The sequence below is a fragment of the Macrobrachium rosenbergii genome, chromosome 55 (assembly GCF_040412425.1).
Source record: "Macrobrachium rosenbergii isolate ZJJX-2024 chromosome 55, ASM4041242v1, whole genome shotgun sequence".
Classification (NCBI taxonomy): Eukaryota; Metazoa; Arthropoda; class Malacostraca; order Decapoda; family Palaemonidae; genus Macrobrachium; species Macrobrachium rosenbergii.
This window is the reverse complement of record NC_089795.1, coordinates 20728184-20748816: the sequence shown is the minus strand read 5'-3', so window position 1 is coordinate 20748816 and position 20633 is coordinate 20728184. Positions and strand designations below refer to the sequence as shown.

General features: G+C 34.3%; 1 protein-coding gene across 16 annotated transcripts in view; it reads right to left on the bottom strand.

Moving 5' to 3' along the window:
• The window catches only part of LOC136835678 (bromodomain testis-specific protein-like), a 194299-nt gene that overhangs the window by 24239 nt on the left and 149427 nt on the right, over window positions 1–20633 (bottom strand). For all 16 annotated transcript variants that reach the window (XM_067099528.1, XM_067099525.1, XM_067099516.1 and 13 more), the window contains 2 exons: window positions 9393–9558; window positions 5766–5855 (listed from right to left, as the gene is read on the bottom strand). In XM_067099528.1, coding sequence (XP_066955629.1) covers window positions 5766–5855; window positions 9393–9558 — 256 coding nt within the window. The remainder of the gene's footprint in view (window positions 1–5765; window positions 5856–9392; window positions 9559–20633) is intronic.

Genomic DNA, 20633 nt, shown 5'->3' with positions numbered 1-20633 from the left:
CAGAAGGTTTTGGATAAACCTGGGTAAATACCCTCGGATGCTGTTTTTTATGTAACATTTTTAATATTGCATATTTCCATGTATTATCATATGCCTTTTCAATGTCAAAAAAGACAACTATAGTAATTTGTTTTTGTTCAAATCCTATTCGTATGTGGCCTTCTAAGTTAGATATACAATCCAATGTAGATCTGTTACACTGTGACCCGAATTCAGTGGGAGTCAAAATTTTATTATCTTGAATGTGCCATCTTGGTTGAGCATTTACCATTTTCTCTAGTAATTTGCATAAACAACTTGTTAAAGAAATTGGTCTCTAATTGTTTACATTACTAGGATCCTTTCCAGGTTTGGGGATAGAAATAAATATAACTTTATGCTATTCATCAGGAAATAAATTTTGAAGCCATAAGTGATTATAAAACTCTAATAAGTAAGACTTTGCCAAAGGTGCTAAGTGGCAGATAATTTCAAAACAAATATTGTCACCTCAAGGGGTAGATTTATTGCTGTTCAACAGAGCAAATTCCAACTCTTCCATATTAAATTTTCTATTATAATATATATCTCCTATTGTTTCAAAATTTATTGTTAATAATTCTATGCTGTTTTTGTTCGTACGTAAGTTTTCATCTAAATTTTTATTGCTGCTTACTTTTGCTAAGTTTTCTCCTATTAAAAAACTTATTTTCCAGATCAAGTATTCGTTTCCCATCTTTTGATATGGCATGTCTAGGTGGTTTAACATGGATACCATTTATTTTCCTGAATTTTTCCCATATTTTTTGTATGGGAGTATTATTAGAGAGATCTGATACATATTTCCTCCATGAAATGATTCTTCCTTGAATTACTTTTTTAAATTTTACCGATATTTTGTTATGAAGAGAGGTTTTAATGTATCAGCTTCTAATAATAATATAGTAATTTTTTGTAAATTTACTTCTAATATCAGTAATGTTTTATTCATTTTACTGAAGTTACTTTCTATTCAAATTATCTAATAATATTCCAATTTGGTGTTTTAATTTTATCAATTCTGTTAGTTTTTCAGACCACCATGGGACTTTGTGTTTTGTTGGATGAGATTAGTTTAGTTTTTGTCTTGCCTACATATGAAATTTGAATTTTAAATATTTCTAGTTATTACAGATGAAATATCAACATTGATTAAAGATTCATGTACTGCTATGATATGTGTGATAATCATACTTAGGGTTAGCTAAACTTGTAATAGAAATGGTACAGTAAATTAAGCTAAGTAAAAAAAAAAAAAAAAAAAAAAAAAGTAACACATGTACGCACGCACGGATTCACTCGATGGCATTGTGAACTTCCCGAGTTTGTTCATTTCGTGTTTTACAGTAATTCATAATTCATATTTCATTGAGAGAGAGAGAGAGAATATATTTTACCTTTGTATACTCCTTTGACACTTACATACAAAAATAAAAATAATAATTCCAGTAATACATGTACAGTATTTCTTTTAGCAAGTAAAAAAATAATTTTTCTAATTCTTTTGGTATTAGGCCCAATCAGTTGATTCTGAGAACATAAACATTACAAATAGCTGACAATCAGTTTTTCTAATACATATGACGATGATAATATATCAATGTAAGAATATAGAATAAATGTATTCTGTAAGTAAAATAGTTTCATTACTATTACCTTTACCTTAGGGGGCCCTGTGACTTATGACCCCTATATATTTATTTTTTAACTTAACCCTAATTATATCATTTCAGTTTGCTGATTATACATTAAAATTTCTGAAAAATAGTTATTTAGTTTATATTATAAAAATCTGAATTTTATACAAAATAAATATATGAAAAAACTAGGAAAATTATACATTCTTTAAACTGCTAAGGACATTTTATTTTCATATCAATCTCATTTTTGTAAGTATAATATTGAAAACTATACACATTCAAGTTTATGAAATGGATTACATTATTCATTTACTCTTATATTCTTAGCTGTTGATATTAACTGATTAGGCAGACTACTATAAACATAGAAAAAATTGAAAATTGAACACTGAAAATTCATCTAAAAAAAATTTAGTGGACCCCCACTTCTTCACACATCACTTTTCCACCAATTCGTGAATTTTTCTATGGACTGTGTCTCTAAAATTACCTCTAATTCACTTGTTTTCCATAGAGCAACACTGTCTATTCACTAATTACTGTATTTTTTCATATTGTGTTTGTGACTAAATACCAATTTTGATAAAATTGTTTACAGCTGTGCATACCATATACTTCCATGTATAAGACAACCTCTAGATAAGACGAGGTCAAAAGTTATGGGAAATTTTCATCAATTTATCTGTAGTATAAGATGACCGCTAAATTACAAAACCATCTGTGTATAGGCTGGCTTTTGGTTTATGTAAAGATTATGTTATTACAAATGCTGTTTTACTTACTATATCCTTAGAAATTCAATACAAAAGTATTGAATTTCAATACAAAAGTATTGAAAAATTCAAAGAAAAATCCTGAAAAAACAAAAATTTTCTGATCTTTTGATGGACGTCACTTTGAGTCAATTGGCATTTAAATGTGCCAAAATACATAAAAACTGGTAGAAAAATATCCATAGTACCTTACGGGATCATTTTCTAATTTTCATGTATGGGGTCATAAATACATACAAATACTGGGTCTATGGTCCCTTAAATACAGCTGTAATAGCCCATTTGACTTCTGCAAATGGATACTATGAGTGTAACACCTGGGCTAGCCTAAGTCTATAGTTCACACAGTCTACACATTTTTATCTCGTATATGGTAATACAATATGGTAACAACTGATGAGGAAGTTGCTGTATAATGATACATTAATGGTCATAAAACCATGGTAGTCTGTGGGTAAAGACAAGCAGGATACCTGCCTACTGAACTGTGTCATTTACAAGAGATAAAAAAAGAAGGGGTTGCATTTTTTTTCAGTTATTTTTGCAGTATATTTTGTCACAAATACTATGGGGAAAAATGGTAGATAATTGCCTTTTGCATAAAATTTTCAGTTTAAAGTGTGATGGTTGCTGTTTATAAACATACTGAGTGTTTACAGTTATGTGGTATTGACAAGGTTAAGTGAGGAAAGGTACCAAGTTGCCCTTGAACACCCCTAGATTCCCCATCCTTGCCCTGCCAAAAACAAGGTTTGGAAATACCAATAGTAAACTTGCCTTATGCAGCCTACAGGCTGGTCATAGGCCATCTTTAAGGATCAAATTATTACAGTTTATAAAGAGTTTTTTTATTTGTGAGGTGGCCAGTATCTGCAATGACTGCAAATGTAGAAGGATGTGTGTTCAATTTAAAAGCTTCACAAACAAAGTGGGTAGCTGATTCCTACTAGTGGATGTACATAGTAAATGAAGGAATGCTCTATCTTCTGTTTAGAAGACAAAAGGCTGTGTCTAAGGGCATTCAAGACAGTGAATGTTGGCATGATATGACTTATAGGTTTATGATCAAACAAACACTTGAATTTTTCTAAACAGGAACACCTATATGCTGAAACAAAAAATCTATATGAAATACCATACACTGTGCACTTTACACCTAAACTTCAGTTATTCATTTCCTACACAGAGTACAAGCAAATCTTTGTAGCAGCCAAATGTAATTAACCTTACCTAAACCCCAAACTTTGTGGCTTCACTTTTTTTCAAAGTTCTCGTAACTAACTATGGCTGTATAATATTTTACCAAAAACTCTCCAACTTCACTTGTTTTGTTCTTTCTTACCAACTGCAACTTACCTTCTCAACTACAAATACCTTCCCAGAGACTTGAAAGAACAGACAAGTTCTATATTTTTCTTACATCATGGTACTACACTCTACCTAAAATAATGCCAACTTCAACTGTAGGCTTACTTCAACTCTAAACTTCAAGCAATGATAACTAATTTCAATTTTTTATTTTGCTTTTTCTCCCTTTAGTCAATAACAATCATGAATCTAAATGTAAATCTTACAAAGATCTGAAGAATCTTTCTCCAAAGCAGAGAGTGCTGAATGAAATTTTTAAAAGGGCAGCTCAATTATCAGGTACATTGGGTAAAGTTCATAGAACATGGTTAGTAGAGGGGAAAAATGACACAGCTACAAATAACAATTTCTTGGTGATAAGAGTCACTTGGGAAGTTCTGCAACCTTGTCTGTCCAATGATCTATCAATTATATTGAGTAAAAACAACTCTGTAATAGAGGCTTGGCAATCAACTTCCACACTGTAATATAGATAACTCCCCTTGCTATTTTAAAGAAATGGAATATCAACACTAAAACAATGGTACAGCAACAGTGATGACATGTCCAACATAGTTTAGTTCCAGGCCATTTGGAAATCTACCCAAAAATTCTGTTCGATGCACACATCTAATCTTAAGTCATTGTACATGACTAACTTAACACATTATCTTTTAAAATACAAAAATACTGGTTTAAAATCCCTTTTATACATTCTCAAATTTTCTGTTGACTGAATACTGCAGACATCCACACTGCCATCAGTTACTACATGAAACATAATTTGGAGATGCATTTCCCTTGTAAATTAACAAATCTGGGTTTAAAAATGCAAATTACATTACTGTATCTATAAACGCAGCAAATTTTAAATGAAGTAAAGGTGTGATTTCGCCAGTTTCGGACATCACTTCTACCACCTATTCCAAAACGTTTTGCAGACTGCACTTTATCTGCTTTATTCAGCTGTAGCTATAATAGCATCTTAAATTCAGTAGTATATTTTCTTGAGATCTTCTCCTCCATTGTGTGAGGATGAATAAAAATGTATTTTATTTTTACTTTACAGTAATCACCACTGAGCATTAGCACACTTTAAGTTGACAACTGTTATGCAATTCTTAATAAATGTTTGATAGTTAGGGTAAACAATGTTGCCAAACAGCTGTTTCTTGATTTGGCTATTGTTTATACCAGGGTTTTGCATGAAATACCACATGGCTGCTAATTATAAGAAATAACAATGAATTATTAGACAAGCCACAAGCTTAGTAAGCCTGGCTGAATGTATAATGATTTGCCTATTACTTGGTCAAAAGCTAACTTGGATGCAATATGCATTATCAATGGAATCTGCCAAATTGAAGATAGGCAAAGGAAAGCTAACCTAGTACCATCTACCAAAATGAAACTTGTACACTAAGCATAGTGTAGTGTAATCTACAGAAAATGCAGTTCACACGATGCACAATGTATGTGAGGAAATAATGTTTTGGTGACAAAATTTTGAGGTTCACATACACAAGTATGTACGTTAATTACAGTTCTTTTGATGCTGTATATTTTTGAGTTTTACAAAATACTATTGTTGGAATTAAAATGAGCTAGAATATTTATGGACCATGCTTCAGCTCTGAAATCCCAAAAAATCCAAAATCCAAAACACAACTAACCCCAAAGGTTTCGGATACGGGACTGTGAACATGTAAGGAAATTGAAAGTCAAGAAGTAAGAGTAAAATAATGACAAAACATAATAAAGCAGCTGTAAAAAGCAGACTACTTTACAATGTACCTTATCCAACATAGCCAAAAATTCAATCAAGAATATCATGATGTGTTAGCATTTACAATTAATGCAAGAATGCACAATATGGTATATGCATATAGAGACCAGGGCGGACATTATGTTTTAAATATTCTGGCCATAATTATCCTAACCCTTACAAGCACCTTCACACCAAACTGTAGGAATAACATGGTCTTACCTGCAGCCGTAACTTTGCTTCCTGTGGGCCCAAGTGTGACTTTTAAACTCTGCACGCGACCTGATGAGTCTTCTTTGGGTGTATCTTTACCTACAAGTAATAAAGAAATTGAGCTAAGCTTAAAGATAACAACATAGTTTGCAACACTAACAACATAGTTTACAACACTCATAGACTTCACATATGCTCAAAATCTATGGAACAGAAAAGATTTCAAACTAGGCATCTGCTTAAAGTTTCAAATTTATAAAATGACACAAATATATGGTCATCAACTATACATAAATTTTAGTTATACTTTTATCAGTAATGTTAATAATCATTTACAGTAATACAAGTGCACACCCACAAGACTCAAATTATATGTGAATTGTAGCATTAAAGTATATTCTAAGACTACAGTTAGCACCAAGACAAAGACCTGAGGAATGCAAAGTTAAAAAATGAAGTTCAAATGCAAATATCATATTTAGAAACATTAAAAGCTATTACATTCTTAACAACACAATGAACAGCACACCAATGATCCTAACTTCATCCACTCATTTCATATTCAACATTTTTGTGAACATTCAAAAAAGTATTTTAAAAACTCCCTCTTCTACCATAATTCTGATCTTCACAATACTGTAATCAACAATCTGAATGCACTATATTCAGGCAAACAAACTGAACACCATTATAAATAATATTCACTTCAAAGAATGTAATGTGTGTGTACTGTACAGTAAAGGTACAGGAAATTTTCATTAACCCTCCCCAACACACACACACACACACACTCTCTCTCTCTCTCTCTCTCTCTCTCTCTCTCTCTCTCTCTCTCTCTCTCTCTCTCTCTCTCTCTCTCTCTCTCTCTCTCTCTCTCTCTCTCTCTCTCTCTCTCTCTCTCTCTCTCTCTCTCTCTCTCTCTCTCTCTCTCTCTCTCTCTCTCTCTCTCTCTCTCTCTTCAAAGAAGGTAAACAAAACAGTTACAATACTGCTATTCATAGAGGGGCAACCTGGCCCGAGAAATTTGTTGATATTTCTCAAAAGTACGAAATTCGTATTAAAACAACAGACTTTTACATTTCTATTTTCAGTTTTTCCTTTGATAATTTTTAGCTGTATTCTGATATTAACACCTCAACTTACCAGACTACCCTATTTATCAGCTACATTATTGTCATTATTTTTTGTTTGACTATCATTTCTAAATAAATCTCTTAAATTGAATATTAAGTGTGAAGTAAAGGTTAGTTTAGGTTAGAAACTGTGTGGAATGCAGTTAGCTGTAAGATATCTAGAAAGTATTTAAGTGAGCACTATAATAAAGGGTCTTGTTACTTAACATACTTTGTTACCAGAAAGCCAAAGTGTCTGCTAAGTTGGGATACAATTATATTTGAATGTATTTAAATTGTCAATCTAGCATAGCTCTGAAAATAACCACGGATGGTCAAAATAGCTGTCTGCTTGGGAATGAGTAAATACTGTATAGCAGTTTTGTATGCCCTTCCCTGATGACTGAAAAGGACTGGAGACATACATACATACATACATACATACATACATACATACTATATATATATATATATGAGAGAGAGAGAGAGCCTATAATTGAATATTTGTATGGAATATTATGAAACAGAAAAACAAACTATCTGTAATAAGAGCCCTCACAAAGGTCAAGGTTTTCAAGTGTTACTAAAAGGAGTCAATACCAGGAATAAATTCAATTAACATATTATGAAACCTACATAATTACTCAACACAACAGCCATAAACATTCTGCACAAAATCACAAGACTTCCAAGATATCTAGAAGCAAAAGCTAATCAATTGAAGCTTCTAAATGACAACAGCTATACTAATGACTTACGCTTTCAATCAACAATGCTTCAACAGAAATTTATCAAGATCTTGTTAATAAAATTGCAGAAGTGCAGAAAAGACAAAGGTGGTGATTAAACTTTCCATAATCAATGCCTAAGCCTTGAGACAGCACACTAAACAAACTGATATTTACATTTTTCAATGCCTTGGCATAATTAAAAAATTGAAAAGGAAAGATTATCTCAGCAACAAGAGACATTCATTTCTACTGTATTCCTGTTATAATCACTTACGAATGTAAATTAAGTACACAGAATTACCTCCACCATTAAAAAATAAAAACTGCAGCTGTAAACAAAATACGCATTAACCACTGACTCATCACTTATCAACAAAGCTGTTCCTGACAAGTAATCCAATATACATCAGGTTATTTTACGTATTAAGAGTGTAACTCAATTATGTTATGAAGACATCTAAGTACACAAAAACGCTCATCCACAAAATCATTTAAACGTGAATAAACAACCAAATAGCTGTACACACAATCGACTATTAATTCTCAAGTTCAGACAGGATTACTATTCAAATTATCCAGGCCAGACCACTTTGCAACATACAGCTGGCCTAAAGAATTTGTTCTTAGATAAAGAGTCAAAACTGTACTAGTAAACAAGCTGACTGTGGACTGCAAGAGAATGGGGTTCACAAAAGAAAGCAACCCAACTGGGTTCGTGTGTGCTAAGGAATGCTTCAAGGCGTGGTCGAGTGTTTTTAGAAATGCTTCTGAGAGTTTTATGTATTGCTTAATCAGCCAAGCAATATTCCTGTAGGCAATGATTTATACGGGAGAGTTCAGTAATGCAAGAACAAGCACAAACAATACTAAAATGGCTCTAATCCTTCTTGTAGTAATTAATTCCCTTTCTGTTTCCACCACCTAATAAGCTAAAATTCACTGTAATTGCCTACTTTCTCTTCATATCACTAATATCTTCAGATATTTTGTGGTAATGAAACATTTACAGGTATATGAAGTCTAACAGTTATTTTGCTATCTACATAAAAATATATTTAATACTGTGCCCAAAACAATGTGACACTGACCACAAAAGAACTATGATACTCTGTTTATCAACAGCTAAGAGAATAGTCATTTTAATAAAAACAATGCTAATCATAATACATATCTTAAAGCAACAGCTTCAGTCTCATGCACATAAACTGCTAAGTACTTTAATCACAACACCTTCACCTGGTTTGAAAATTAATATGGATATTACTGCAATGAAGGAATTATGAACATATAAGATATCCATGCAATGTCAATCATTTTGAAGATGAAACACTGACAAACACTTTTAACAAATAAAAATCACCCAAATTTATTATCTTGCACTACCTACAAATGAAACAATATCCCCAAAAGCCACCACTATATTTTCAAGAAAGTCTACTTTATATTGTACTTTATTCAAGGGAAAACTAAGCCATCTCACCATGGATTAACATTCAACAATCTTACAATATAAATAAAAATTACTCTGCATTATAACAGCCACAAAAAATAACATCAAAACCAGGAGTTTCTTTTCAAAATAACACTTGTTTAACCAATAAACACCAAAGAATTGAAAACAACTATTCCAATTACCCCAGTACCAAAATGCAAGCTCTTTAATTCCTTACCAGAAAACTCCTGCTCACGATGTAATACTTAGCCATTGTGTACTCTAAAAACTTCAAATATTACATAATGTAGTACTCACAGTTACGCACAGAACACTTTCTATGACCAGTTAATTCACTCACTTATGGTAGCATGGACCGAGACAGGTGGATGATGGTTGGATGACGATGGCGTAGAGTCGTTTGACTGATGAATGGATTTACGACTCTCTCCTTTACTAGCCCCATGGTGATGATGAGATTGGTGGTGGTGGTGTTGCTGCTGCTTTTGTTGATGCTGAGACTGCTTCTGTCATGGCATTCATTATGATAAATCCCCACTCTCTAATTGCTGCTGTGTTGCGGATTTTTTGTTACGCATGACAAGAGACTCTACATCTGTGCCAAAAACACAAAACCTGATAAGTTTGGGCTTCTATGGAGTTCATCAGGTTCTGAGTTTTAGGCTAAACATTAAAATAGTATTAATGTAACTACCTACACAAGATGACAGACATGTGCAAAAGTAGTAAGATTATACTTTACTATGAATGAAATGACTTCATGAACTTTAATGCAACACTTACAAAAGAGCCATTATGTTAAACATTAATATTTTCATCATACTTAAAGGCCATTCATTTAAACATACTGAAATTTTACTTTTGCTCTTGTGGAGTGTGCAGTTACATATTCTACTGATATTTTCAAATTGTTCCACCCTCAATGTACCCTAAGAAAAGATTCACATTTCTAGACTTAAATATATCTTACTAAATTCAAAGCTGACTGAAAAAATTAAAAACCATTTTTTTTGGCATAAAACTAGTTTTCATACAAAACCATTAATCAAATTTGCCCCACATTGTTGTCTGCGATGATCCACGTTCTCAAAGTCCTTTTGTTCATAAATGATGAGCAATCTCTTACAACACTAACACTACCTGGGCCCTAAGGCATCCATCCAAGAATAATTCATAATTTGTATAGACTAAACACAATCAGAGAGAGTGACAAGTTATGAGTAGGCATTATAAAATGGTTACTATAATAGGTTTGCATGAAAAACTATTTCAATGTTATAGAACCTGTTTGTTCATAACATTATCATTCATGTTGTGCCCGAATCAATAACTCAGTGGGAGGTATTATTGTTGAATGTCCAAGATTGTTTGCAAGAGTTGACAAATCTAGGAGTTCTTGGAAACTGAAACATATTAAGGACCAAGGCAGTTACACACTAAAAGCTCAAGGAGCTGATGAATCCAAGACACTGTGGAAAGGAACGATTAGTTGGTTTACTCTCGAAAGGAAATGTGTTGAAATGCGTAAAAAGAAATCTACTAACAACAGCATTGTACTAACAAAAAATCTGGAAGAATAAACCTCTAAAGATAATGGGGTATGAAGATGTAAAAGAAAAATTGCTTTCTCTAAAGGTGGTATTTTGCACATCAAGAATTTAACAATGCAACCATATTGTAATAGAACAATATCACAGTGCTGCCCTCCAAAAGTAAATGGTGTAATTGATAAACAGCTCATTAATACCATAAGGTACTCCAAAATGGCCTTCCCGGTTAGAATGGAACCACTGTAAAAGGCCATTTCCTCTGTTATACTACTGAGACAGTAGACTTAATAACCCCATATTAACCTAGGAATATGGTCCTCATCCCCATAGTCAATACTGAAGCAGTGATAAAAAAAAGAAGCTGTCAAAACACCTTGGTAGATCACTCTTGGAATCCACTACAAAATCATAAGCCATAAGTCCATAGGCACTAGCAAATGATACAACTTTATCCAAGAAAACCATCACCAGAGTGAAAGCCAGGAGACCTAAAATTATGGCTACTCAAAAAGTTTCCACCAGATTGGTAGACACATCAGGTTGACTGCCATCACAAAGTGAATCATTACTAAATTATTAATACTACCTTTGTACCAATGGACTGCTGAAGAATGGAAAACCTTTGGCTGTAATGGAGAAAGAAGAGCCTGTACTAATGTTCAGGGATATCAAGGATGAAACAATGTGCCTTGTCCAAAGATGCTGAAATCAATTTAGTTGATCTGAGGTGAAGGCTAGTTGCAAAAAGGTCTGATAACAGTGAAAACTATCTGGCAATGAAGAGTTTACTGATGTCTGTCTTAAACTATTCCTAAAGAATCACCTTTCCACAGCTGCTAGAGCTCCCATTAAGAGGACAATGACCTTATCATCATCAGTAAGAGGGAGACTACCAACGACTGAAAAAGAACTTGGATGCAGCCAGTTCCATGTTACAGGTAGTCCATGCATGTTGTTCAACTGGTCCTTCAATGGTCAATGATAGCTCAGGCTATCGAGGCTGCCAAGAAAATACCACTGATCCAACAGGTACAGGTGCTATTGTAGATCTGTCGCTGTTTCCACGACTACCAATGATTCACCCAGTGGTCTCATAAGCCAGTTTTTTCATGCACCAAAACTCCTGATGATTCTAAAGTTTGGACAAGATTTGTGGAGCAGTGGCAAGATGAAAAAAGGGCACCTGGACTTGGAGAACCTTCCTGACACTGGTAGACCAAAAGTACTTTTGGAAAGTGGACAAGCAGGGCCATCATCTACATCTTAAATATCCAGAGAAACTAGGAGAATTCTAACTGAAAGGACACCAAACTGATTCCAGCTTGAAGGGTGAGAAAAAGGTGACTGACTGACTCTGGTGACCAAATCTGCACTATATAATTGCACATGTAGTTGAACATCAAGCACACTTCTCACTTGATAACAGGGCCTCTAAGCATGCAGCTGGATGCTCCAAAGTCCAATGGTTGCCACAAGTGAACATGAATTTCCATGATCAGTTTATTCATCACCACCAAAAGGTACACTGAAGTTGTCCAGGTTCCAGGTTAGGAAAAAAAAATCTGTCTTCTACCAAGATGCTGCTAAATGTAGAAGATAGTGTCCAGAATTCTCCACTAAGTGCATCTACTTACTTGATGAAAATGGACCATGAATCATCCTATCAGGAACAGACCATTCATGCAAGAAAATTTCTGCATTGCAAGAAACTAGGACTGCAGTGAGATGACACTGTAACTCACAGAATGCAAGGAGCCTGCCATCTGGGAACAGAATCCTTCTTGGGCATTCATAAGTCAAGGTCCACATGGGAACAGACTTTTCATTTGATCTGAAGTTACCTAGCAATGTAGCATCAAAGCCTGGTGCCAATATCATTTGCTTTAAAAATAAAAAAAATTGGAAAAAATATTGTACATAAAAATTACAACTACAACTCTCAAGCCAATATAAAAATAAAACTCCCAAGCCAATATAAAAATGAAACAGTTAAGATTAAATAAACTTTTGGGAAAACCAGCTTCTAATATATATAAAAATGCCACTACAAGGAGTGTTGTATGCCTCTCTTCACAAACCCAATTATAGGGTTCACAGACAGACACTTCTCCCCAACTTGTAGCCATAAAACTTTTGACAAATATTAAAAGCAACGTAAAATATCTCATAAAACACCTTTAGCTGAAACACCCCCTTGAATTTCCCAGATTTCCAAATATACTTAAAAGAAAACATTAAACAAACAAAAGCAAGATGACAAAACCTTGGTAAAGATTTACCTGCAATGATCATCATTAGCCTCAAATAGGTACTGATTTCTAAGATCCCAAGACTGAAGCATTTAATGAGCAAACAGCTTATAGACAGGGAGACCAAACATCCCTCACATAAAGCTACTGGTGATCACCAGCCATCAAGTACAACATGAAGCTATCCACCATCTGGACATATTTTCATATGGGAACCAAGAATAGGTTGACCACTGCCACATGAAGATTTTAAAAGTACCAAACTATACTGCAACTCCTGATCACATTCTACAAGCATGAGAAGATGCCACATCCCCTCATTAAAGAACATAATGTCAGTAAAAGCCGTTGCCAACATCAATGGTAACTCTATTACAGGCATGGCTCTCTGGATTATGGTTCCGGCATCAGTGATGGTGAAGACTTAAGAAGAGCACTTGTGAAGTTTTTCACAATTAAATACACACCAGTCACTGACTTGACAAAGGTTGGCCTCTACACTGAACTTGTGAAAATCTGAAGCCCTACACTGAATTCGTGAAAATCTGAAACCAACAACGAAGAAAAACTCATGTGCATGGCCATGAATGTTAAGAACTTCAGATCATCACTACGGAAAGATCCATCCAACAGAGATAATGGTGACAGCCTTGTACACGTGCTGAAAAACACTGACCTTCAAGAACAAAATCTTTTAACACTGTTCAACAGTCATTTGAGCAAAAGTGGTCATGATAAATATTATCACATTTGATTGCATGGTCTCCTAAAGGTTTGATGTCATGATGGCAATTGCAGTTATTGCAACTGGAAATGTAACTGAAGCTGGTTTGGTCAATATAACAGATACAGTACTCTTTATCAGAAAAAAAGGATCAGTGAACAAAGGGAAATAAACCTTTGGAATGGGTATTGCAACAGTCATTGTCACTCGAGTAGACACTGTCACTAAAACATGAACTGGTTCACCACTGGTTCATGAGCAATCCTTGTGAGGATAGATGGCCAAGGTCCTGGTTCCCAATAAGAATGTCATGACTCCAGTGCCTACAGGCATTTTTGTGAGAAGACATGCTGACCCTAACAGTTCCTCAGAGAGAAATGAGTGAGAAGGTTTGGTAAGCACAGCAATAACAATCACCAGTACTAAAGGTTCAAGCATGACAAAATCTGGCTTATACAGTAGCAGCAATGGAAATGGTAAACTCTGAAAACAAGGAAGCAGAAGTGGGAAATAATAAATAACAATATCAGCCGACATAGGCATAGTCACAACCTTACGGGGCAGTCATGGTCAAGCGACAATCTGTTGGTGCAAGTTACAGCTTCAGTAACCATTACTGAAGAGGAAAGTACACTAGAGGGGGATGGTTACTGTTAAATCACTGAACAAAGAACAGTGTTACAACATCAATACCAAAATCTTAAAAAAACAAAACTTACAAAAGACTTCTTCAAATACCATCATATCCTGTAGACAAGAAGTTGGCAGGGCAGAAGACACTTAATAATAAAACTAAGTATTTTAACCAGATCAATGAGTTTAAAGACTTGTGAACTTTCACTGGACTGGCTGGGAGGGTTTGTCTTAACATCATCACAATGGACAATGTGATACGATGTTAAGTACAGTAAACCACCCGTATTCGCCGTCTCACAAGTCGCGGACTCATGTATTCATGGATTTCTCTTTGGAACATATCTACCCATTATTCGCGGAAAATTCACACATTCGTGTATTTTTCACTGAGAAATATTCACTAAATACTGTATTTTCATCTCATTTTCATGACTAAATGCACTTTTTGTAATAAAACTATCAAAATATTCAGGTAATGCTCAAGTTACAATAATTCACCTTACGATAATTCGATTTTGCAATGGGGTAAGCAATTAACAATAATACGACAATATTATTTATAAAATACTTTTAAATTTCGCGCAGGCGCAGGCAGCAGCATAATCAGGCAGTGAGAGACACCAAATTACAATAGACAACTTTTCCTCCATCTCTTTATCCCATCTTCTAGTTAAAAAAGTAAAAGAGAATGATAAAAGTATTGTTAGTAACATTATACTCTTGTGTAAATTCGTATAGCCATAAACAACCGACCAGGAAACTGTTGTTTTGCTTATAACCGAATCGAATAACAACAGCCATTTACCTGGTACTTCAACCATCGTATGGTAATAAACAATTACCATAGGTTATAGCACAAACGACGTTAAGTTGAATACGACTGATATATTTTTACATTATACCCTTATTCGGTATGGATAAAAGATCGTCATGGAAATATACTGCTAAATTTAAGCTGCAAGTTTTGGCTGAAGCTGAGAAAACAATGTTCAAGCTGCTAATTAATGACTATACTGTAAATTATCGTCAATCGGCAACATGGATGAAACTCAATCGTAATTAAAATGGGAGAGAAAGTATTTTAATCAAAAGTACTGGGCATGGAAGAACACATTACTGCTATTTTTACGCTGATAAACGATAAATACATAAAGCTCACATTATGATGAAATCAAATGAAAATAGCGAATGGAATCTTGAATTTTTTTACACAAAACAAACGGCCATCGTCATCTGTTAACGAAAATAATAGATAAATTAATTTCACAACGAAACGTATTTTAGTTATATTTCAACTTAAAAACACTTCGTACAACAAAAAATAACCTTGCCCCATATAAATAAAGTATCTAGACTCTAGAGATTTAATTACGCTAACTAAAAGCAAGAAAAGCGCTCAGAACTGAGTTAAATGAGGCGGAATAAACACTGAGTAAACATTTCCAAACCAAAACATTGATCGCTATGATCACAATTTATAATACAAAGGCAATATGAGAATATATACAATATTTTTGGATACAGTGAATTAAGGCATAACATTTTAAAAGATCCATGGAAAAGATGCATATTCATTATGTTGACGTTTGTATAATACGATATGTGAATATAGAGTATGTATAATATAGGCTATGCTACCGTGTATGTATACAATATACCCTAGTGTAGGCTACACTAATTCTTGTTTGTTATTCAATTTCTCTTTGTATTGAATTATCATAAGTCATTTTGCATGACCCTCCAGAATTAGCTGATATTAATAATTACTATACCATGTATGTAGAGAGTATATTTTATGGTGTAGGCTAGGCTATCATATATGTATACATGGTACCAAATACCGTAGGATAGGCTAGGTTATGTTCGAGATACGTTTTAGTATTTCTTCTGTTTTTTCCAACGGGGTTTTTTTTTTGGAACCTAACCCCATCGTAAGTGGGATAATACCTGTATAAGCATTTTTAGTTTGTTTTGTGTGTGTTTGAACTATCAAAATAGGCAGTTCTAAGTATTTTTAGAAGGGTTCAAAGTATTCACTGGTTTTAGCTATTCGCAGTGTGTGTGTGTGTGTGTGTGTGGTACACATTCCCCACGAATACGGGGTGTTTACTGTATTCATAACTCAACACTTTATTTAATAAATGTTACCATTAATAACAGAGAATAGCAAACAATGAGCAGGAGTGGATCAGCAAAAACAATACATATATGTAAATAAAATTGGAAACCAATGAATTTAATAAAGCAAGGAGCACTCCAGAATTGTTAGTGGATGGCTGACTACAGGTCAAGATAAAAGCTAGTTTTCCAAGAGAATGCTCTTTTCTTGTGTGAAAAAACTGAGAGTCTTGGGACCATTGCAGACTGCATTGTGGGCACAATATGATTAATGGGGAATGTTATGAATTGAGTCTTCTATATAAAACACACTAGGAAATCTTATATATACAGTAAAGCTATTTTTCTATATAAAACATACTGGGAATCTTGTGTATATATAGTAAAGCTATTTTTCATGATTTCAAGACAATACAAATAAGTTTAAATTTTATTCAACTCTTAAAAATAACCAAATATACAATTCTAATTCTATCCATGCACGCAGCACATGGTCACTTCAATAAAAATTACTTAATAAATAATCCAACATGGTAAGAGAATTTTGACATTCCAGATACTGTATTTTTAAATGGTGATTTTGAAGTATTTTGGAAATATCTGAGGACAGATATCAAACCTGCCTCATGGTAATCTCTACTATGCTATTCTGTTAATACTATTTAAACATTTCTTTCACTGATAAAGGCTATTCTGAATCATAAGTCTATTAAAAAGGTGAAACATTTTGAAATTTAATTATGTATTGGTATTATATTCTTTATTAACCTTAATACAGTGTACTATACTCTAAAAGATTAGCCTCTAGCAATAACACCTTCTTTTCAAAATGCTTCACCACCCCCTTTAAATTACATCCCTTTAATGGAATTAGTAACCCATGAAAATTATTTTTGAACGTTCCTTCACTATTGCTCAAGTCAGAATGTCAAAGCAGGTCATAATAATTCTGAACCCAAACTGAGCCGCAAATAGAATTACTAAGTTTGGATACCAAAACTACTTATAGATTACAATATTTTCATAGCAACTAAGTTCATCATCATATAACGCCGTATGTACACAGATGCTGAAATTCAAGTCCCACCAACTAGTGCTATATTTCTCTTCTTTCTATCAGTTTTATTTTCATAAGAGTTTGCTCACTTCTGCATGCATCTGGAAGCCAGCATTTGACACATTCCATACTGGGTTAATGTGATATAATTTCTGATTCCCTGCATTTGCATTTAATTACATAGTAATACCTCACATTACTGTACCTTTTTAATTCATTTCAGGGCATGTGACAAAAGTAGAAAAATTACCTAGGTCGAATAAACCCTGAAAAAGGAGCCTAGACCCCCTATAACCCCTATAAGCAACCCCATAACATCACTAATGCATGTACAATAGATTATCTGATAGTTATACATGTTCATGTTTTTTGAAAATAATAAATTCACAATTATTATTATTATTATTATTATTATTATTATTATCATCATCATCATCATTCAGAAGATGAACCTATTCATATGGAACAAGACTTCAGGGGCCATTGTTACAATTCAAGCTTCCAAAGAATATGGTGTTCATTTGAAAGAAGTAACAGAAGATAATAGGAAATCCAGAAAGAGATGAGTTCTTAGAAAAAACAAAATTAATTAATATATAAATAGATAAAAATATAAATTATTAAAATACAAGGTGAACTGTTTTAGGGTAGTAATACACTGCATCTTCACTCTAACTTTTGAGACTCTAACTGCAAAGCATCCTCTGGGAGACTGTTCCATAGTCCAACAGTGTGAGGAATAAAAGACCTCTGGAACTGAGAAGTTCTACAACGCAGGCACATTTGCTGCCTGTTGGTACTGCTGTTCAACAAATCTGGTTGTTCTCGTAAGGAAAAGGGGTTCAGGGATCAATTGTGTTAACGAAAATTCTGCTAAAATGCAACTTACGGAAAACTGACGAACAAGCGACCATCCATCAATGGTCCAAGTCATAACTGCTAATAATAGGAAACAAAAAACAACCACCACAAACCACTCTATCTAAAGGAGATATATCTCTGGCAGAAGCAGACATCCACACCAGAGAACAGTAATCTAGTAAAGGAAGTACAAATGACCTAAAACAGGTTGCAACGATTTTATCACTGTTATAAATATATGAGGCCTTAAGAACAATACCTAACCTTAGTGTGGCATTTACTGAAACTTTTATTAGATTTTTCTCAAAAGCAAGATGTGAGTCAAAAGTTACACCTAGAATATTTAAAGCTTCAGAATCATTCAGCAAAGTTCCATCCACCTGAAGGGGAGGATGGGGTGGAAAATCTGTACAAGATCTGCTAATCAATACAGGTAGTGTTTTTGTTTTACTGGAGTTCAGCCTCATACCCCACCATTCACTGATCCAGTCCATGTCCCGACTGAGGCTGAGGGCAGCTTCATTTCTTGTAAGTGGAGACTTTACTACACCCACAAGTGTTGCTGAACAATCTTGTTTTCCAGGCCAACAACCATATTGCTTGTATACACCAAAAATAATAGTGGACCAAGAACACTACCCCGTGGAACTCCCAAACACAACAGGTCGTGGTTGACTAAAGATCCCATCAACAGCAACTTGCTGCTGCCTACCTGTAAGGATATCTTGAAGTACTGTAATCCTAAAAAATATCCACCCACTCCAAGATTCTTAAGTTTATACATAAGTGCCTTATAGTTTACTAAATTGAAAGCAGCACTAAAATCTATTTGAATTACCGTACTCTGCATTCAAAGCCCTTACCAAGGTTCTCTTGCGAATGGCATGTCAAGTCTATAACAGCATTGCAGGTACCTAACTGCTTTCTATATGCATACTGACTATCAGCTAACAATACTTTAGATTCCACATATTTATATCGTGGCTTAAAAGTAAGTTTTTCATCGACTTTGGAGAGCACAGGGAGAACACAAAACTGGCCTGTAGTTACTGCAGTCTGCAGATATGCCACTCTTTGCAACAGGCACTATATTGCTAAGCTTGCACATCTGCAAGGATACAACATCAACATAAAAATTTATACAATCTACTAATCTTGGGAGACAACACACTAAAAACTTTTTTAAAAAACATAGGGAAGAAACCATCAGGATCTTCTCCACCCTAGCTATCAAGATTACCCAGAATTTTCTTAACATTCCTAGAGCAAAATGTATATTTTGTAAGAGGTTCTGATGATGATAGGTTTTGTATCGGGGAGGGGTTTCCAAAGTTTGATGAGTTCAAGCCTATTCTTAGTAACCAATCTACCATCTTCTGTTAGTAGTGGTGGAAAGATGACCAAAGATTGATGATGCCAATTTGGTCCACCACAGATGAGGCTGTGTAATTCCTTCCAAGTTTCCTCTTCAAGGAACTATTGTAATTTCTCTCAGCTGTAAGGTAAGTTCTATTCACAGCACAGTGAGACTCAACGAAAATAGTGTAATTGTCATTTGAACGATTTCGTCTCCATGTGTTGAATTTGGTCTGTCATGGTGAACTCGTCTACATGTACAGTATCATCAAACCATGGCTGGCCATTTGGCCTGAATTTGATGACCTTTCTTGGGACATACCTTATTAAAATAACCATCAGCACTTCATTTAACTTCTTGGGATCATGATCTACTATAGCATCTAAAATATTAAGTGCCTGACAAGCTTCAATAATGCCATCCCAATTGGCTCTAGATTTCAGCCAGACCTTTTTACCAATGGTTGCATTAGGAACATCCTGATTGCCAGATGGGTCCATCTCAATGGCACAATTATCAGAAGTGCCCATATATTCACAGATCTTGGACTTGACAATAGCTGGAACATCTGTGAATTTGAGGTCTAATCTATTACCAGAAATATGCATAGATTCCTCAATTAGCTGGACAAAATAGGAGGATACACAGAAATCGAGCAGACCAGCCATGTTGACGATCTGTGGAATTTGAATTCAGCCACCTGCTACACTTTGCATTACAGTCCACAATTAACGAGTGAAGCTTTTGAATCCTGAGACTGAGCCATACTAACCCTTTCCAAAAGAAATTCATATATAGTATAGAATCGTCAATATTTGGATCGGGGTAACAGAAAATATGTACACACTGTACAACTTACTGAAAATTTTTAAACAAAGAACTTCATGGCAACTACACTCCAGTTTTCTGACGATATGTAGGTTGTCTGGACTTAAAGTATACAGCCATACCTTGTGCATGTAGGATGTTGCTACAATAAATAAAATCAGGGCTATCAAAACCTGGATTAAAAACTCAACCTTTGACTTG